The 19819-nt window shown below is 44.0% G+C and overlaps 1 protein-coding gene across 2 annotated transcripts; it reads left to right on the forward strand.

Annotated features, from left to right (window-relative positions):
- Positions 1–394: 394 nt before the first annotated feature.
- LOC111663865 (protocadherin alpha-C2-like) lies at positions 395–18558 on the forward strand. Of its 2 annotated transcripts, none has more exons than XM_023418232.2 (4): positions 395–3414; positions 5931–5989; positions 10114–10281; positions 16619–16758. In XM_023418232.2, exons 1-4 carry the CDS (start codon positions 874–876, stop codon positions 16623–16625), a joined length of 2775 nt encoding a protein of 924 aa, XP_023274000.1. In that variant the 5' UTR covers positions 395–873; the 3' UTR covers positions 16626–16758. The 2 variants fall into 2 exon arrangements, with proteins under 2 accessions (XP_023274000.1, XP_023273999.1); XM_023418231.2 differs by having other exon boundaries at positions 397–3414; positions 10114–10199; positions 16619–18558.
- Positions 18559–19819: the final 1261 nt, after the last annotated feature.

The following is a 19819-nucleotide window of genomic DNA, read 5'->3' on the forward strand; positions in this document are numbered from 1 at the left end:
GGTACATTATCCATGGTCTTCATATTCATACAACAGAAGAGATGGTTTATTCTCTCTGAAACCCCTGATGACCAAACCACTAACAAACTAGAAGAAATAAACTATGGTTTATAAAAAGCTCTCAGAGGAGTGTCTTTGAGAAACTGTGAAATTTATACGGACTTAATCATCCATGTCAACACCATAAATATGTTGTTGTTTTTTTTACATCAAGGTCCAAACATCAATTCTGGTAAATTGACGAATATGTGGAGAAATTCCCGCCCCACGGAAAGTGATAAAAAAAACAAAACAGCCCTGGACCCGCCCCTGTAACCAGATCAGGGTCACCGGGTTCTCTCTCGGTTCGTGCCTCATTCCTCCACAAAGTCTGGAGCAAATCGGTTCAGGAATTCTAGTGTAATCCTGCTGACACACACACACACACACACACACACACACACAAACAAGCAGCGGGGCAAACAGAACCTCTGTGGTGGCGGTGACCAGGGACTGCTCCAGTTACTATCAACTACACTCAGTGCCGGAGAGAAGCGACACTTTTATCGTTTTATTTTGAAAGGTGCGCTCTTCTTTTCCGGTGACATCCGCCCGAATTTCCTCCGTCTTGACGAACCTCACAGCTCCAGCGGCAGGGAAACACACCCGTCAGCAGCGCGCACTGGAGACAAAAAAGCGCATCACGGACAAAGGAAATATGGGTGCGCTGGAGAGGATTCACCTCAGCCGGGAAACACAATGGATGAACCGCTTCTGTTTCATTTACCGGGAGACCAATTAGCCCACCTTAATGAGGTGCTGGGATGCAAGATACTGCAAGCTAAAAAGGCGGAAGGCTGCGTTTAATCCGTCTGCGGATCCTATGAGCTTGCAATGGCTGTGGCGGGGATATGCAACTGGATAGGGAATAATGTGCCTTTTTATTTTGTGATATTTTCCTTATTTTGTGGCCTTTCGTTCGGACAATTGCGATATTCTATAACGGAAGAACTAGAAAATGGGGCACTGGTCGGTGATCTGGCGCATGACTTGGGGCTGGATATTCGAAAGCTCGCCACCCGAAAGATTAAGGTAACCTCCAACAGCGGCAAACGCTACGTGATTGTCAACCCCAAAAATGGCAAATTACTCGTCAATGAAAGGATCGACAGGGAAGCGCTGTGTGATTTATCCAGCACCTGCCTCATCAATCTGGAGGTGCTGGTCGAAAACCCCACCGAGGTGCACCACATCGAGGTGGAGATTGTGGATGCCAATGATAACGCGCCGCAGTTCCCCAGAGATGAGTATCAACTGGAAATCACAGAGTCCGCTTTACCCGGGTCTCGGTACCCGATCGAAAACGCGCAGGATCCGGACATCGGGTCCAATTCAGTTCGTATGTATCAGCTCAGCACAAACGACCATTTCGCGCTGGTGTCCAATAAACCCTCCCTCAACACAAAGCACATCGAGCTCGTGCTCAAAAAGCCCCTTGATCGTGAACAGACGCCTTACCACCAGTTAATTCTCAGTGCTGTGGACGGAGGGACGCCAGAGAAAACAGGCACAGCTAAAATCAATGTCCGGGTCCTGGACTCCAATGACAACGTCCCTCTGTTCGACAGCTCAGTGTACAAGGTGAAGCTGCTGGAAAATTCACCCAAAGACACTCTGGTAATTAAACTGAATGCAACTGATCTGGACGAGGGCACGAACGGAGAGGTGTACTACTCCTTCAGCAGCTACACCCCAGAGAGAGTGAGGCAGATGTTCAGCATGGACACCAACACAGGAGAGATCAGAGTGAGGAACAATGTCGACTATGAAGAGACCAACTCCTATGAGATGTACATCCAGGCGATGGACAAGGGCCCCGGGGCCGTGGCAGCTCACTGTAAGGTGGTGGTGGAGGTGGTGGATGTGAACGACAACGTCCCTCAGATCGTGCTGTCGTCCCTGTCGAGCCCGGTGAGGGAGGACGCCCGCGCGGACACAGTGGTGGCCCTCATTAGCGTGACTGACCGAGACTCTGGCGCGAACAAGCAGGTGAGCCTGGAGATCCCAGCAGGCCTCCCCTTCAAGATCAAGTCATTCAGAAATTACTACACCCTGGTTACCTCAGCTTTTCTGGACCGCGAGACCACCGATGCCTACAACGTCACTCTGAGTGCCACAGATGGAGGAAACCCCCCCCTCTCCTCCCAGAAGACCATACAGGTGGATGTGGCGGATGTGAACGACAACCCGCCGCGATTTGAGCAGACTTCCTACACGGTGTATGTGGCTGAGAACAACGCCCCCGGGGCCTCTCTGTGTACTGTGAAAGCTCAGGACGCAGACATCAAGGAGAACGCTCGCATCACCTACACAGTGCTCAATGACAACAACCACGGCATCCCTGTCACCTCCTACGTGTCCGTGAAGGCCGATACTGGGGAGGCGTATGCCCTGCGAGCCTTTGACTATGAGTCACTGAGAGAGTTTCACTTCCAGGTCAAAGCCCAAGATGGGGGCATTCCTCCGCTCAGCCGCGTCGCCACCGTCTACATCTATATAATGGATCAGAATGACCATGCACCGCTGATAGTCAACCCTCCTGGCAATGGCACGCGCTCCTTGGAGACGGTACAAAAGAATGCAGAGCCCGGGGCCTTGGTGACCAAAGTGGTGGCGTACGACGCCGACGCTGGTCCAAACGCCTGGTTGGTGTATGTGCTGGAGACGGCCACTGACCTGGACCTGTTCAAGGTGCACGAACACACCGGGGAGATCAGAACCACCCGGAGGATCCTGGAGGACAACTCCACCTCCTTTGCTCTGACGGTCGTGGTGAAGGACCACGGGCAGCCTGCTCTCACCTCCACGGCCACCATCAACGTGGCCGTGATGGAGGTGCCGCCCAAAGTGGTTCCAGACCCCAAGAGGATCATCCGACCTCACAGCACACTGCTCTTCTCCAACGTCACCCTCTACTTGATCGTGGCTTTGAGTGCCACCACCTTTGTTTTCCTGGTCACTGTGGTGGTGCTGGCCATTGTCCGCTGTCACGCCTACTGCACCCAGCCTGGGTCCTGCTCCCCCTGCTGTGTGTCACAGAAGCCCCCTCCAGACGGTGGGAGCAGCAGCGTCAGTGCTGGTGGGGCAGGCGGCGGTGCGGCCGGGGGACAACCTAATAACAATGTGGTGCTCCGTAGAGACCTTAAAGTGGAGCCTCACTACATCGAAGTGCGTGGGAACGGCTCCCTCACAAAGACTTACTGCTACAAGACCTGCCTGACAGCCACCTCCGGCAGTGACACTTTCATGTTCTACAACACGGGACGTCCCATCAGCGGCACCTGGGGCAGCGGTGCCGACCGCTTCTTCACCAGTGGAAGTGGATTTGTACGCAGACTGAGCATGCCTGATGCCTCGCTGCAAATCTGCCCAGAGGTGCGTCATTAATTCTTTATGTTTATCTTTGTCCACGTACCTGGAAGGTCATGAATCATCATGTTTACTCCTGACTCACTCTTTAATGAAATTTTATTTAGTTGCAAACAACAGAAAACCCTTTTAGGTGCATATACCAAACATGACTTTTCCTTAAGGTTATTGCCACAGTTTGCATTGTTGTCCTTATTTCTGTCTGTGGTTTTCTGTTGCTGCAGGCTGATGGTATTCCTATGAGTCTAGTTTGATCCTCTCCTGCGATGAACTGAAAACTCGCAGTCCCCCTCTTTGTTCACTTGCCACTTGCACTGTGTAGTCACTCAGCTCGGCTCAGCTCGGCTCAGCTCAGCTCTCACACTGCATTAGTGTCAGTGCTGATGCTTTTCAAGGCTCCTGTGTTATTTCTGATGATTCAGAGATTTGTGTTTCAGTTTGAGGTTGTCATCACATCTACACCAAGAACAGGTCACGCTGTCTGCACTACTGGCTCATTCCCTGTGCAAGCGGGCTGAACGTGTGTGTGTGTGTGTGTGTGAGAGAGAGAGAGTGAGTAAAGCTGAACAGTTACTCTGGAGCAGTTGGGGTTAATTGATTTGATCTAAACCTCCACACGACTAGTTGTTGAAGAGGCCTTGAATCAGACTGGGTTTGCCTGTTTCCCTCTGACTGTGAGAGATATCTGCATCTTCTCAGTGCTGACACTGTGATGAGACTAGATACAGTCGTGGAGTTTGTCATTACAGAATGTTTTCTGTTCCTACTCTGACACTCTTACACTTCAGTGATACAGGTTTTCTAAATCTTCTGGTAAACATCCATAATCCTAATGATGTAGTCTCTCAGATGTCATATCAGCAGTAACATGAAATATTAAATAAATACCAACAGTCACGACTAAAACACTGGTAATACTGAGGTAACATCTAAAAAATATTGCACATTTGTGCAGCATTTGTTCAGTCACTGAAATCTTCATGTTTGTTAGTCTCAGATTTAAGCAGATATTTTCTGCGTTTCTGCCTGAGAGGAAAGAGATTGATGGTTGAAATACTTCAATAATATCATTTTTATTAGCAGATTGTTGAGGTTATGAAATTACCTCTGGATGCATCATCTTAATGATCAGATACCAGTCGCTGGTACATTAGCAACACAATGAGGAAATCTCTCTCACAGACAAGTGTAGCAGTGTAAATTAAATTAACCTCCAGCCTGTGTTCTTCAGCCCTGCAAATTAGATTTAGTCAAAGAGGCTGTCTACCAGCAGAAAATACTCCCCTCTGAATTGAACTGAGGAACATAATGTGCCATCTTTATCAGGGACATTTGCCACTGCTTCAGCAGGTTTGTGTCTCAAACGCAGCTTTTCTTATTCAGTGTTCTTGAGATGTGAAGCTGCAACCCACATGAAGCTGACAGATTTTAGCAGTAGCTGTAACACAAATGTTCAGTCATTTCAGGCGGTGCATGTGCACAGTACCTACTCATGAGGAAGATCATTATGAAAGGGTCAGACATGGGGGATTAGCTCATTAAAAATACGCCTTTCTCCCCCCATGAGTTTCATATGGTTCTTTGAACTTAAAGACCAAATCATTAGTAAAAATGTGGCTATCATCAAAGCTACATGAATGTCCCGTCCAACATTTGGAAGTCACTCAACACTATTAAAAATAATGCAGGGTCATTTAAAATCAATTAAATATTTAGACTTTGCACAGGGAGTGTATTTTAATTTCACCAATATATTACATAAATACATAAATATCATATTGTTTGTGAGGTTTTTACTGCAGACATGTTCCTGTCCTCCCAGACACGTGTCTCTAGAGTCGTTTCAGTTTAATGATTAAAGTTTTGGTGAGAGAAACATCAGGATCAAAACATCTGCAAAGTGAGAAAGATGGAAGAAGATTAGAATATTATATGAAAGATATTTGTGTGTGATTGCTCTTCACGCTGAGCTACAGAACAGAGGATGTGGTTGCCTTGGCGATGATGCTTCTTGCTTATTGTTTTTTTCGAAAGGCAATAATTCACCAGAGGGCTTTTAGGAGTTTCCAGCACTCAGCCAGGTTCATCAGGAGCAAAGCGATTCACTCCAGTTGCACACAAACACAAACACAAACACGTCCACATCAGTGTGTGGAGACACCCCAGCACTCAGGGCGAGGGCATCACTCTCCCTGCTCTCACATTTATAGAGCCGCTGAGTGAGAGACTGTCCAAAAACTCATCAATATGGCCTCCAGTCACTGGCCTTTTTAAGGTCCTTGTGTGGTTGCCTTATGTGTGCGTGTGTGTGTGTGTGCGTGCGTGTGTGTGTTTGAAACGGGGGACACGACTGCAGTGTTCCTCCCACGTCCAGAGCTGGATGTGTATCATGATTAATTGATGAGACCATGGCCCAGCCTGGCTCTGCACTGTATGAGATCAAACTAAACTCACCCTCTTCCCTCTCTCTCTGTCTCTCCATCTTTCCCCTCTCTCTCTCTCTCTACCTCTTGCTCTCTCAGCCAAAAGCCCCGAATGCTGACTGGCGATATTCTGCATCTTTGAGGGCAGGGGTGCAGAGGTAAGCACTTTCCATCTTTAACTCTTTTGCTACTTTTAATCACGTAGAGAAAGTTACACTGATTCATTCCTCCCCCACTGTGTGCATCATGTCTGTGCTCCCTCCACACTGACCCCTCACGTCGCTCTTTACCACAGTTACAGTCACACCTTAGACTTCCTGCAGATACCTGCTGCTCACAATGACCTCTACTGACAAAAAGACACTGCAGCATAAGACTGCAGCTAAGAATCAGTCATTATCAGCATCTGCTTGAACCTCATCCTCTTTCTTTGGGAAAAGCCGTGTGCAGCTCCCATCAATGGATGCACAGCCCTCCTGCTCTGCAGTGTAACACTATATAGGCCATTTACATTCTGAGCGTTGCCTCCCCCAGTTACAGTCTTTAAGCAGGAAGCATGAAGGACAAATGAGCTGACTCTGACCTTTCTCAGATTATCAGCTGCACACATCAGTGTCTCCCTGCACGCACGCACGCACGCACGCACGCACGCACACACACACACACACACGCACACACACACACACACACGCGCACACACACACACACACACACACGCGCACACACACACACCTTTCTGTGTGTATTTAGATGTTTTTGTGTGGAGATGAGGGGAGACGTGCTGAAGTCAGACAGCAGAGGACAGACTCCAGTCATACTTGTTCATTCACAGGGCAAACGCTCATGCACTTATTGCCTGAGCAAATCTCAGTTATAGATAGATTTGAAAATAGACAGAAACACTATAGAACACTAAATATTACACAGAAACTTAATGGAGCTTTTAGAACCACGTGTAAATGGTGGTTAAGTTTGGGTTCAAGCTTATCCAGGTTATTATTTGTGTGTTTGTAGTTTCCTTGCTCTTATAAGAATATTTGAGCATTTCTGAGTAAATACAGTAAAACACACGTCGGCTTTCTTGTTACCTTCTGCAAATCAGAGATTAATGAAATGAAAAAGATTCAATAACAATTGGAATAAAATGGTGTTGTTTTATTTGCATTTGTAATGAAGTGTTTTGCTAATTTGATATGAGGACAGCTGGAACGTCACAGACTAATGAGTTTTTCCTCCACACGTCTGTCCTTTGCACCAAATTTTGATAATTTCATGCTAACAATGCTCACTGCTCAGTGGCGGACTCTTCTGCTCCGTCTACATTTGATTTAATTGGATATTAGTGTTCATTTCTATGGAGGGAGGGTATCATAATGTGCATCATGTCATCAAGTCACTGTAACATAACATGGTTTAACATACATCATCACCACAATTTGCCGCTGCCGTCTCTAATATGGCAGTGCCTGTAACACACATGGACACAGAGACGGCTCACATTAACACTTAGCACACGCATGTTGTAATGTCTCACACTACACGCAACTTTGTAGCACCAACATCACTGACCCACATTCCTGGTGTCGTCATCCACTGTAGAAAACACCAGTCCTATCTGTGTCATATTCTCACATATTAAAGTGCATGCACCTCTGCTCATGTAAAAGCCTGAAACTCTCACTGCTCAGAAATACATTTTATATTCATGACAAATCCCTATTCATCATAACAAGTGTGTTTGAGATAGATGCTGGATGTGCTGCATTGCAGAGGCTCCTGTCAGAGCAGGTCCTGCCGAACATTGAGCTCTGTATTCATTCATTCATACACTCAGCATGTACTACAACAAGGTAACACCTCAGTAAACATTAACACATTTACCACTAAATAAACCCACAACTCGTCATTTTTACACTTTGTATGACTTAAAACAAGCACGTTTATATCATAGTGAGCCTTAGAGCTGCTGCTAGCTTTGGACACAGCCAGGCTAGTTGTTTCCCTCTGTTTCCAGTCTTTATGCTAAGCTAAGCTAAGCTAACCAGCTGCAAGCTGTAGCTTCACATTCAGCAGGTAGACATGAGAGAGGTGTCAATCTTCTCCTGGTAAGAAAGCAGCTAAAAGTATTTCGATAAAATGTCAAACTATTCACCCTTCCCAACAAAACAACATGTCTGCACACACACTTTTACACCTTTTGTAAAACCGTATAATAAAGTGTGAAAATTACAAGTTGTTACATGTTTTAGGTTGGAGTATGTGTTGTGTGTCTTGTGTCTTTGCTGGTTGCTTGGCAGCTTCACAGGATGGCAAGGCACCAGGAAGTTATAGATTATCTTTGGACAGAGGCTGACTGTTTCCAGTCTCTATGCTAAGCTAAGATAACCAGCTGCTCACTGTCACTTTTATTTAATTTATGAGCGCTGCAAAAAAGAAATTGAATTTAATTAAAGTTACAAAATGTCAGAGCAAGAATACAAGCTGTGGAGCATATTTGGAATCTGTTTGTTCAAATATCTGTTTCTATATCTGCCAGAGATATAGAAAGTACAATTTTCAAACATGCAACATCAGTTAACAGTTTTCTAATTGTCATCACAAAATGAAAGTGAACCTTTACAGTGAAACAGGAGGAAGTGTTTCTGCAGAGCCATCTCTCTGAGTGCTGTCTGCCCCCCAGCTCAGCTGAATCAAAGTACGGCCTCTGGGTTTTCACATCCAGTGAAAAAAATAAAAACATCTGAAACCTCAAGAACTGCACTTCAGTGCCATCACAACTGTCTATGTTGAGACTGTGTTGTGAATTGTTTTTAACAGTGTCCTACTTTCTATACACATAGTTACCAAACCATAAAATATAACAATTATAAGTTATAAATATAAGTTATTGACATTAAATACGTCATTTATCCCAACTTACTGTGTAAAATCATTTTGATCTAATGTATGTTGAGATGAAAAAACAAAAGAAGCACAATAAAACATGCACTGTCTAAATGTTGCCTTGCCTTCAGGTGAATGTCCGAGTTAAAACTGATGCAGCGTTGTCTGAATACATATGACCATGTCCAGAGCGTGCAACACTAACGTGGATTTCCATTAGCACGGGTGATGACGGTACAATACTGACCACTGTTCCATATGCAACACTAGATGTTGCTTATCTTTATTTCTTTTAGTATTGCATTTTCCCCTCTTCATTCATCCAAATGTCCAAATGTAGATCCTGACATAGTACAACTGGTGTCACTGTGAAGCAGCTGCATTAGCAGAACAGAGCTCCGACAGCAAAAACAACATGCTGAGGTTCTTCATCTGTTGGACGAAGGAAACAACAAGAGAACGTCCTACTGGAGCCACTAAATGAATGAAGCTGAAGACACTGAACCTTCTGTAGTGAAACTTTTAAAAGGGGCACCTGCATGTCCGCATATGGAGATCCAGTCACTTCTCCACTGAGACTGTGGACTATTAAATGGGTGGTAATACAGTCAGGCTGCAGTATCTAAAGTTGACCACCACCCACCAGTGATGTGAAGAAGAGAGGCAGAGATTTTGGATGAACTAACTTGACAGGAACTTGATTATATCAACTGGGATGATAAAAACATCTGCCACCAGTGGTTCTAGATCCTGGTCCACAGCAACAGATTTTTAATGAAGCGATAAGAGCAGGTGTCAGCGACAATTCATTAGATGAAGTCAATAAACAACCTGGTAAAAAAGCAGCTCTGGGTCTGAACCATCTCTGTTTCTCTCATCGGAGCCAGAACTGTTTTAGATTACTTCAAAAACACGTCTCAGCAGAGACAAACCAGAGTTAAAACACTTGCCATATCCTCTTCCGCAAGGATAGGCAACATGCACTGAAGACATTTCGACATGTCACAGCAGGAAGAGCACAGGTGTAAATAATAAAATGGATGACAGCTGAATTCCATTTAGCTCCTTCGCTGCAGTAAAAAGCCTTTTGTCACATCGTTTTAAGGCAGAGGATTCAGCGTGTCGGGTGGGATGTTCTTTTATTTTTTTAAATAAGAAAAGTGGGAATTGGTTGCCAGGGGCAACAAGGCGATAAGGAAGAAGTGTGATGGTAGTCCAAATTGGTCGCCCTTGGCAACTAGGCTGTTGAGGCCTGAAACTAACTACTCTGAAATGATGTTACTGTAATATGTAGATGTTTAAGGAGGAAGTGATCAGCGAGAGGTCAGAGCTCAGAATAATCAGGAAACATTTGTTTTGATGTTTGTTCTGACTTCGCTGAATGTGTCGTGTCTTTCAGTTCGGTCCACATGGAGGAGTCCTCTGTGATGCAGGGAGCGCAGGGGATGCTCGTCCAGAACTGGCCCACTGTTTCAAGCGCTGCAGGTGAGGGGACGAACAGCAGGATGTCGTGTGAAAAAACACCTGAATGTCTATATCCAATAGCCAATAGTGATGTCAGTAACAGGTAACTGATTTCACCCATTTTACCTGCTAATGTAATACAGATTTAAACTGTAAAAACTGAGATGAGATTTTCAAAATGTGTCAAAAGAACAGGATGTAAAGCACTGAAATGTCTTCATGCCCTGAAGCTACTTGTTGAAAGGCTTGTTGCTGCTTGTATCTCTGTATCTTTTATTAGTATGATGAAGACAGGATGACATTTCTAAGTAAGAATTTGAGATCATATATTCCTCCAAATAAAGACTGAATAAACAACCTTGGTTGTTTGTGCTAAAAAACTTGATGGATGCGTAGAACCAGCAGCTGGTTAGCCTAGCTTAGCATAAAGTCTGGAAACAGGGGAACAGCTAGCTTGGCTCTGTCTAAAAAAATAAAACCAGCCCCTCTAAAGCTCAGTAATTAAATGTTATATCTCATTTGTTTAATCTTTACAAAACCAAAGTGTAAAAAAATCCAAGTTGAAGTAAAAAGGTTTCAGAAACAAGAAACACTTTTATTCAGTGAGTTTTTGAGGCAGCAGTCAGCAGATCGTTTTTTACCTTTGATTAGATTGAATTCATGAAGTCGAGTTCATCTTTGTTCTTACTTTGGTTCGGTTTGAAAATCCACATGATGTTGTGATGTTCATACAGAGATTAGCTGAGATGCTAAAAGCCTGAGGCCTTTATACGGAGTCACAGATAAACAACAGTAACGTCCCATAAAGCAGCGAGCAGCATGGAGACAGAGCAGGCAAATGTTTTTTAATAAGAGATGAGTTGTCCTGAGTGGGTGGCAACACTAAGAATGTGTAGCAGCAGAAGATAAATGTAAATAGAGCCGGCCTTGAAAATGACCTGTGCTTCATCATTCACAGAAACAGCTCAGAGCTAATGACTAATAACATTTGGGAGTACTACTGTTCGTGGAGAAGCACAGAAAACGTTGTGTGTGGCTGTTGGTCGACTGGAAGACTCAGATTGTGTGATTCCCTCTTTTTTCTCATCCCAGCTACTACTCATTGATTTTCTGTCTCGCTGCAGGAATTAGAACAAACTGTAGGTACAGACTTGAGGGTGAAGTTGCAGCATCACAGTCAATCACTTGACGAGTCAGTGACAGATTATGTCTTACTGTCTGGCAGCAAACACATATGTGTGATGTCTTTTCTCTCTGTGGAGCAGGGAGCTGGGGGATTGTTGGAGATACACAGTGCACCAGTTCCAGTTTCTATGAACCAGTTTGCTGCAGAGAAATGTGTTTTTTTTTAGTTTTTTTTTTTTTTAGAGCAGATGGAAACCTGCCTCTCTGGTCATGTAAAGACTGAAATTATTGTCTTGAAGAAGAGTGCACAGCGTACTGCAGATCCATCAGGGGTGCATTGTTGCATTAGGAAGTCATTTGTTAGGAGTGGCTCAGTGGGAAGGCTCAGACATGAACTGGATTGCAGGTTGATCCTCTTTTCTATGCATCAAGAGGTGGAGCCTTTTTTTTTGTGTGAGACATTTCCATGTCTGCGGTGACTTGTTATCATGATGAAAATGTCCGATATGCTGTGATGCATCTAAACGCGGCACCCTCAAAACTGTGTTTATGTAAGTGACCCATGGTGCAGACGAGGAGACATTTGTCTAATGCCAGAGGGCGAGAGAAGCATTTATCAGTAATAAGAGCCACGATTAAAAAAAAAAAAGAGAGAGATCCAGTAACATTAAAAACCATTTTGGAGAGGAAGAGCAGAGGAGCCGTTCAGGGGGATGGAGAAAAAAAAAGCAAGGTATGGGGGGATGGAGAGAGAGAAAGGTTAAGAGGATTGGCAGGTTCCTGCAGTAGTGTTGTTGCTAGGGAACGCCATGTGACCTGTTGCCTGGCAACACTGTCTAACTGAGAGATTGCTGCAGCAGCCGCACCCTCCATCAGCAGGGAGTGGGCGAAGGCAGTTTCCATGGCAACCAGTCATATCTCTGAATGGAAGATTTAGAGACAGAGAAAAGGAAGGAGTGGGGAGCAGGGAGGGGACGGGGACTCGACAAGGGCAGGTATTAAGAGGAAAAAGAGGGCACGCTGTAATTTAGAGGAAATACTGTAGGACGGATGCTTTAGGTTGACGTGCCTCATGCAGAATACATGTGATGTACCGCACAGCCTCTACACCACCGTCAGATTTATGCATGTGCTAGAAACCACCAGAGGGATTCATTTAGATGGAAGCGTATCTTGGACCAGACAGAAAATTACAGAGCCTATTTTAGATGTAGGACATCAGGTTACACGAAATGAGGCTTCAAACACCCACGCATCGACACCAGGTGTCATGGCAACATCCTCACAAGGAGCCATACTGCCCTGCTTACCAGCGGTTACACTATCATCCATCTCAGACACACATCTGCTGTGAGGTATCGGCTTATATGAAGCCAAGAGTTACAAACAATCCTCCATGTTAGAGAAACCATAGCAGAGAGGAAGCAAAGCTCTTCATAGTTGTACCAACTCTTCCATGCCGTCACATGACCCGCTCGTTATGAATTCATTTTTCACACACACAGAGGACTATCTCAGGTTAATACCTGGGCCAGGACTTTAATTAACAGCGTCAGGAGTTTGGATTTGTCACGGCCAGTGCAGAAACCCTGGGAAGTCCCAGGACGACGAGACAATATTCACTTGATGAGACGCTTCACAACCACATGACGGTTCAGCTCAGGTGGTCAGTCATAGGCATGTGAGCTGCTCTGAGTCCATCAGGTGTATGTTAGCCAAAAAACATACTGCTGTGATGGTGTTCAATTTTCCTCACTGCAGGAGCACAGTAACTAAAGAGCAGCTTGCAGCATTACTACCAGTGCAGCGTCTCACACACATCTCTGACTCTCTTCGGACGAATTTACTGTAACGAAAGGAAGAAGTTGAAACAGCAGAAGTTCAACTAGATTGTAGATGTTATTTATTTTACCATGAAAATATGTCCAATACTCAGTTCAGCAGGTCAAAGCCTACCTGACTCAATAAGCATAGATTTATTATGTCAACACACAAGTCTCAGTGTGTGTCTGCACACACACATCAGCTCTCTGTCCTTTCAACAGCAGCCTCAGGTAACAGGAACTGGTGTGTCCCTTATATAAAATGGAGGTACATTGTTTACAGCAGCACAATGAACTGTGTTACTGGCTCAATAAGCTCATGCACATTCTGCCTCACAGTCTTCTGCACATCTTTAACTCACCGACTGTCTTCAGTTTATTTTAAGCGTTCGTCCTCCTCCACACGAGAAGCCATCTTCCTTCCTAAAGCATTGATAGCAAATGAATGGGACTTATTTCAAATACTGGAACCTCTTCCTGGGTTTAATACCCAGATTAAATACAGACCATACCATCAAATGTCATAATCCTCAGAAGCAGACCAGCATTACAGCATTACAGCACTAACTCCACCAATGCTAATGTATGATAGTAACATCTGACACTGACTAATCGTTAAACAAGCTGAATTACTTCAGTCAATTAGCTGCAGTTGTTTTGCTTTTCCTTTTCAAAAAATGATATTGTAAAAATGTGTAGAAAGATCTTGATTTTATTTTGTAGCAATGACTTGAGTTGTAAGATTTTAGCATTTGCCTTATCCTGGTCTTTCATGTGCTATTTTATTTCAATGCAAGTTAAAAATGAATCGTTCTATTTTTGCAAGTACAAAACAAATTATTTATGTGTGTCTGTGTCTTAAGTTCCTGTCACAATGTTGTTGCCGTGGTACCAAATGCCACAATACTGTGCCTGACCTCTGCTATATTGAAAACATCCTTGACTGCATCGTACTAGCAGTTAAATTATGATCAGTTTGCAGTGAGTCATGGCTCAATAACAAATAATCAAAAGAAGGTGTCCGCTGCTCTTTGAGGTATATATAAAATTCTATTATTGTACAGCTGCAATAAGTGCAGAGCTAGAGTGGTAGTGTCCATTACATCAAGTCTTATTACAGTCCATACATCTATTCTCATACTCATTGAACTCATTGTGGGGACTCAGTGGGACACTGTGCGTACGGACAGTGAGTATTTTCAAAATAGTGTACTTCCCTATGGGACGGTGGTTGAAACATCTCAGTACTCCAGCAATGTCATAAATAGCCTATAAAGAAAAATCAAACAGAATCTTTTTGCAAGGGCTCGTGTTTGATCTAAATAAAATCCAGACTGAAAGTAGGTCAGCGCAGCGGGAACTGGTGTGGGCCTGAGAGCACTGTGTCTGCAAAACCCGCCCACCCCATCTTTCTTAGTGTCTCTCTCCCGCTCTCTCTCTCTCTCTCTCTCTCTCTCTTTCCCTCTCCCTCTTCATCTCCTCTCACATCCTCTTTAACCTTTTGACCTTAATAGCTTTCTTATTTTCACTTTACATAATAATTTTTCTATATATAAATCCTATCCTCTGACTATTACTTTTTGGACTTGCTCTCTGGGCTCCTCCTTTCTCTGTCACATCATGCTCCAGCACTAAAGGTTGAATCCCTGTCGCTGGCCTCCTGTGAGGTAGAAGGATTATGCTGCTTCCAACATCCAAATACAAATACAAATCACTTTGCCAAGTTTAGCATTCCTGCAGTTTAAAGGTTAGTCCCCTCCAGTCTTCCCTCCTGTGGTCTCAGCTGAACTACTGTCCTGAAAATATTCACTGCCTGTGGCCATCGCTCTGTTGTCAGGCTGTTTCTCTGCTCGTTGCTGCTTGATTTTGGTTCACATGTTTATGTCAGATTTATGAACCTCTCAAAGACCAAAGAATATAGTCTAAGTATCTGATCAATGCATCTCAAGCAGGATAGTTATTGCAAAAATAATTCATAATGTCAAAGCTAATGAGGCGATTTACTTGGGCTGCAGAAGAAAAAAAATTCTGATTAGTTGTGATTCTAATTTAAATGATCCTCAGTCCTAAGATCCATCAATGGATTTGCACATTTTATCAGTTAACATGTACATCTGTGCTTAATGTAATAGGTCTGCAGTGGTGACTGTTAGAACTGCATGATGTGTAAAGTGTAATGTAGATGATACCTGCTGTATGAGCCGCCCTGAGTCACAACACTCTTATAAACTGACCTGCTGCAGTTTGACAGGACTGTCATCGAGGTTAGCTGGTTAGCTAACCCTGGATATCTCGTAGCAGATCTAGAGCAGTGGTTTCTAAAACATTACATCCATAGCAACAACTGGAGTATCTAAATAGATAGCTGGTTAGCAACAGGAAGAGCTCAAAGTAAAGAGTTAAGAGACAGATGCTTCAGTCCTGAATGTCTGATCGGTAAAATTAAAATTGCTCTCAAAACATTATTTGACCTCTGTATTGTTACGGGGACGGACGTGGGCCACCAAAATATTTGAGAGTAGGCCATGAATTGGAAACGGTTGGGATCCAACGATCCACAGAAAACATCTACAAGAAAAAACTGCATGTCAATCTCATCTCTGTTTCTGTTTGTTGAAGAGATATTATCTCTGACTATGAGATATGACGCCGCAGAAGTCAAGAGAACAATGTGTGGATTCTACTTTATTCAGTCTGTCCCTGCTGGTTAGCTAATGCTAGCTAATGCTGGCTAACAACTGTCTGCAGATATCAGGCTGATGACAAACAGTGCAGATGAAACAGACTTTCACTTTCTGTTCAGTCTGTGCTCAAAGTGGACACGTGCAGTCCACGTGTAGCTGTATGGGATAGTATTTACTTCTTCTAAACATGACGCCCGTGTTAGTGGTGCAGGTGGTGCAACTGTTTTGCACACGTATGGATAAAAACACATAAATGCATCATGTGGGACAGTGTCAAGACTGGGACATGTGATTAGTCAATAATGTGCATGTTACCCAATTTTATATTCAAGGAAACAGCAGTGTCGCTCTGACTGTATAAGAAATGTAAGTTCCCAGGATAAACTCTAAGAAGCACTGAATCAATTATTTAATCCAGTTAAAATGAAGAGATTCTGAACTTTATGAGTCAATGTCGAATCAAACTGGGAGATTATTTTTCCATACTGACCAGGCTGCAGTGGAATATCCTGTGTAACCCCCCAGTTTTTATGCTTTGCTTTTTGAGATGTCAGATGTTGTTGCCTGGGCCAGGTGTTTCCTCCTGCCTCCACCCTTCATGCTGAGCTTCACTTGACTACTGTACAGACTTGAGTGGTGTCAGTTTCTTCATCTAACTCTTGACAGAAAATCAAATATCCCTGTTTCCCAAAATGTCAGACTGTAGCCTGAAGGGACCAGTGTGGTTATCATGATACCTGAATACATGTAATGACTGCCTGCACTTGACATGTTGTCTTTCCATTGTTTCCCCTTCCTACCTGTGTAGATGGTGAGGGTGGTGGGGAGCTTTCACCTCCAGTGGGCGCTGGAGTTAACAGCAACAGCTGGCACTTCAGATACGGCGCCGGACCAGGATATGGTCCTCCCCAGCCCCTAAAGCCTGGAGAGATTCCTCCCGAAGCCTTCATCATCCCCGGATCCCCAGCCATCATTTCTATCCGCCATGACGCCGGGCCTGTGGACGACAAAGGTGACTTCATAAGCTTTGGCAAGAAGGAGGAGGCCAAGAAGAAGAAAAAGAAGAAGAAGGACAAGAAGGACAAGAAGGATAAAGGAAAGGATGATGGGGGTGAAGAATAAAGGAGGAGGGGTGACTTGAAAACAGAGCTACCAACAAACTATCATCCCAATTTCAGAGCCAGAAAAAAAGCTAAATGCATATTGTAGAACCGAGGGAGCCTCTTTGCACCATATTTGCATAGACACTGTACAGTGGCCAATCCCTCATTAGACCAGGTCTGGCTCCCCACATCATCAACCTTCCTAAACTACCGGTTCTCTCGCTTTCTTTGGCCCAAAACTTCGGCCAAAGTTTATGATAAACAAAAGTTCTTAGCTAAACTTCATCTGAAGGCTGGACCAAATTCAAACAGAAAGCCATTTATTGGATTAGATTAGCCTTTCTGTGATTAACTGCCCCCACCCCAGTTTGTACACTGACAAACAAAAACACCTGAAAAGGTGTACTATTTGTATCTGACCATTGTCAGCTGAGGCTGCCCGTGTTGGCATCTCTGTCTTTATGCAGCCCCCTTACTTTTTGACTCACCTGGTTGGAGGTGAAGTTGAAGCCAAACTAAAAAATGAAACAGAGGCTTTTGTCTTTAGTATTATGGAGACCTTGTAGAAATCCAGATAATGTGGTCTTTTGTAAGAAAAATGAATTAAAACTGAAAAAGTCACAACATACAGTATATGTACCATGAGATTAGCACCTTTAAGAGAACAGGGTGGCTGAGATAAACGGGACCACACTCTGATAAGAGCTCTGTTTCAGTGTAACATAGCACATTTCTGAGGCTGAGGATCTGGACTGGGTTGCACCAACTATGCGCAAGTTTGTTCCCAGGTTATTGTAAGTTAATTGTAAGTTAGTAAGTTAAGTAGTGGCTTCATGACTGCTAGTTCATTTGCAAATAGCAAGTTTCTAAATTGGACTGTACCACAGGTACTAACGGGGGGAATTCTACAGCTGTGTAGTTATAACATGAGGGTTTGAGATGAGTAGCTGATCAGTGCGAGCGCCACCTTCGCTGATGGGTACAAACCTCTTTGATTTGTAGTTACTACATTGGCATAAAAATTGCGATCGGTAAGCAGAATCCATATTTGACTCTTAAAGGACAACACTGTTTTTTGCATGTTTTAGTCCATTCTCTACAAATCATGTTATAACTCACATCACTGCGGACCACTTCCCACACAGCACACTGTTGTGTTTTGGGATGTATTTTTCCTTCTTTCCAGGCAGCCATTGTTTCTTTATTTATTGTACCATAGCACAAAAACAAATAAGCTGAGACTGGAAACGATTCCGCAATAAGAAATCCATCAGAGTGAAAGCAGCATCTGGTTTTATTGTTGTTTCAGTTACATTTTCATCACATGCTAATGTAGCTCGGGTGCATCACAATAACGTAACTCTGCTAAACTGAAACACAGGCCTGATGGGTTACATATGTCAAGCAAGTCTCAGCTGTTGATGTTTACTCTGTGGAACTGAATGGGAACCAGATTGTGCCTGATGAAAAAAAAAAGAAGGAAAGACCCATTTAAAAATATAAGAAGTCAAGAGGAAACTAGTTGAAGTGTAATGTGTAGTAAATGGACAGAAACATTGAAAATCACTGCTGTCGTCCTTTAAGTTGCAAAATGGCGTGAGACTACTGAAGAAAACGATACGCCGTGTGCAGAAAAAAAAGAAAATCCTGCTTTACTATTAGTGAGTGCATCTGTGTGACTTTGTATCATTTGCACCTGCTTTATTGCTTGCTTAACTACTTAGTTGTTACTTGAGGTTATGTTGTAACAGATTTTTGTGGTGCCACCGCTTCTATTTTAGCAACGCGTGAATCGGGATTAGTGGCTACTTGGGATATAACTAGGGAACCTACGTGCAGCTGATGCAACCGGCCCCTCCCCTTGCCTCTTCTCTCGGAACATGGCACAGGTCAACGGGGTCTTAATCCCACTGTGTATCAGCACAGCCCAGTCTGACACACACAAACACTGACTTTCTCTGCCTCTTACTCACACATACACACAAGCAAACACACACAGCGCCTCTTCCTCTCTCTCTCACACACACACATACAGTACATACCAACAGTAAAAGAACACACACCCCTGTGGAAACTCCAAATCCAAGACTGAAGGCCAGTGCCACCCTCAATATGGGAGTGTATTATATGGCTGGGACACAGGAACGTTGCTTGTTGCTTCATTTTCTGTTCAAGCCTGATCCCTCTAACTTCTGTCTCTGAATGTTAAATAGTCGCCCTGCACCACTGCCTCAGCTGCTTCAGTGCTTGTAGGATTTGCTTGCCCGCTGCCTGCTTCCTCCCTCTACTCCCGTTTCTTCAGATCAACATGGTTGGACACATCTTTCAAGTCACTCTCCTTCAATGAACTGTGCAGTTGCGACAAAGCAACATTTGTGTATTTGCATATTTACACACAGAATACACACACACACACACACACACACACACAAACACACACACACACACACACACACACACACACATCTTTTGTTAGGTTCAACTTCAACTGAGCTTAGGCGCTTCAGCCAGAGTGTGTCTTCTGATTGTTCACTGTTGACAGCTCTGTCATCTCTCGCCTCGGTTCTAGGCGTCGCGTTGTGAGGACATCTGACAGGTTAGCAAAGACTGAGAATATGCTGTACTGGATATAATGAGACAAGATGAACAGGGTTAAGGAAGAGTCAGAAAAAGCAAAAAAAAAAAAAAAAAAAAGCAGTCAGTGTCGTGTCGTGTGCAGCTCCAATATAGAAGATTGGGCAAGTCATTCCTCTTTTGCACAAACAGTGGTATTCTAGTTATTCCTGTGTCAGCTATTAGTGATAATTGAGCAACTTGGGTCAGCTAAAACCACTTAACAAGATAAATGCAGTGCAGTTCAGCAGCAGTGGAAAGATGGTTGGTGGTTGACTTGGATGGGGGGGGGG

The sequence above is a fragment of the Seriola lalandi genome, unplaced genomic scaffold (assembly GCF_002814215.2).
Source record: "Seriola lalandi dorsalis isolate HSWRI2012SDOR001 ecotype SW California unplaced genomic scaffold, Sedor1 jcf7180002054581, whole genome shotgun sequence".
Taxonomy (NCBI): Eukaryota; Metazoa; Chordata; class Actinopteri; order Carangiformes; family Carangidae; genus Seriola; species Seriola lalandi.

Excerpts from the sequence above, each read along its gene's own strand:
- LOC111663865 (XM_023418231.2), top strand. The coding sequence starts at position 874 with ATGGCTGTGGCGGGGATATGCAACTGGATAGGGAATAATGTGCCTTTT. Across the intron at positions 3,415-5,930 it reads CGCTGCAAATCTGCCCAGAG|CCAAAAGCCCCGAATGCTGA; the intron begins GTGCGTCATTAA and ends TTGCTCTCTCAG. Across the intron at positions 10,200-16,618 it reads CACTGTTTCAAGCGCTGCAG|ATGGTGAGGGTGGTGGGGAG; the intron begins GTGAGGGGACGA and ends CTACCTGTGTAG.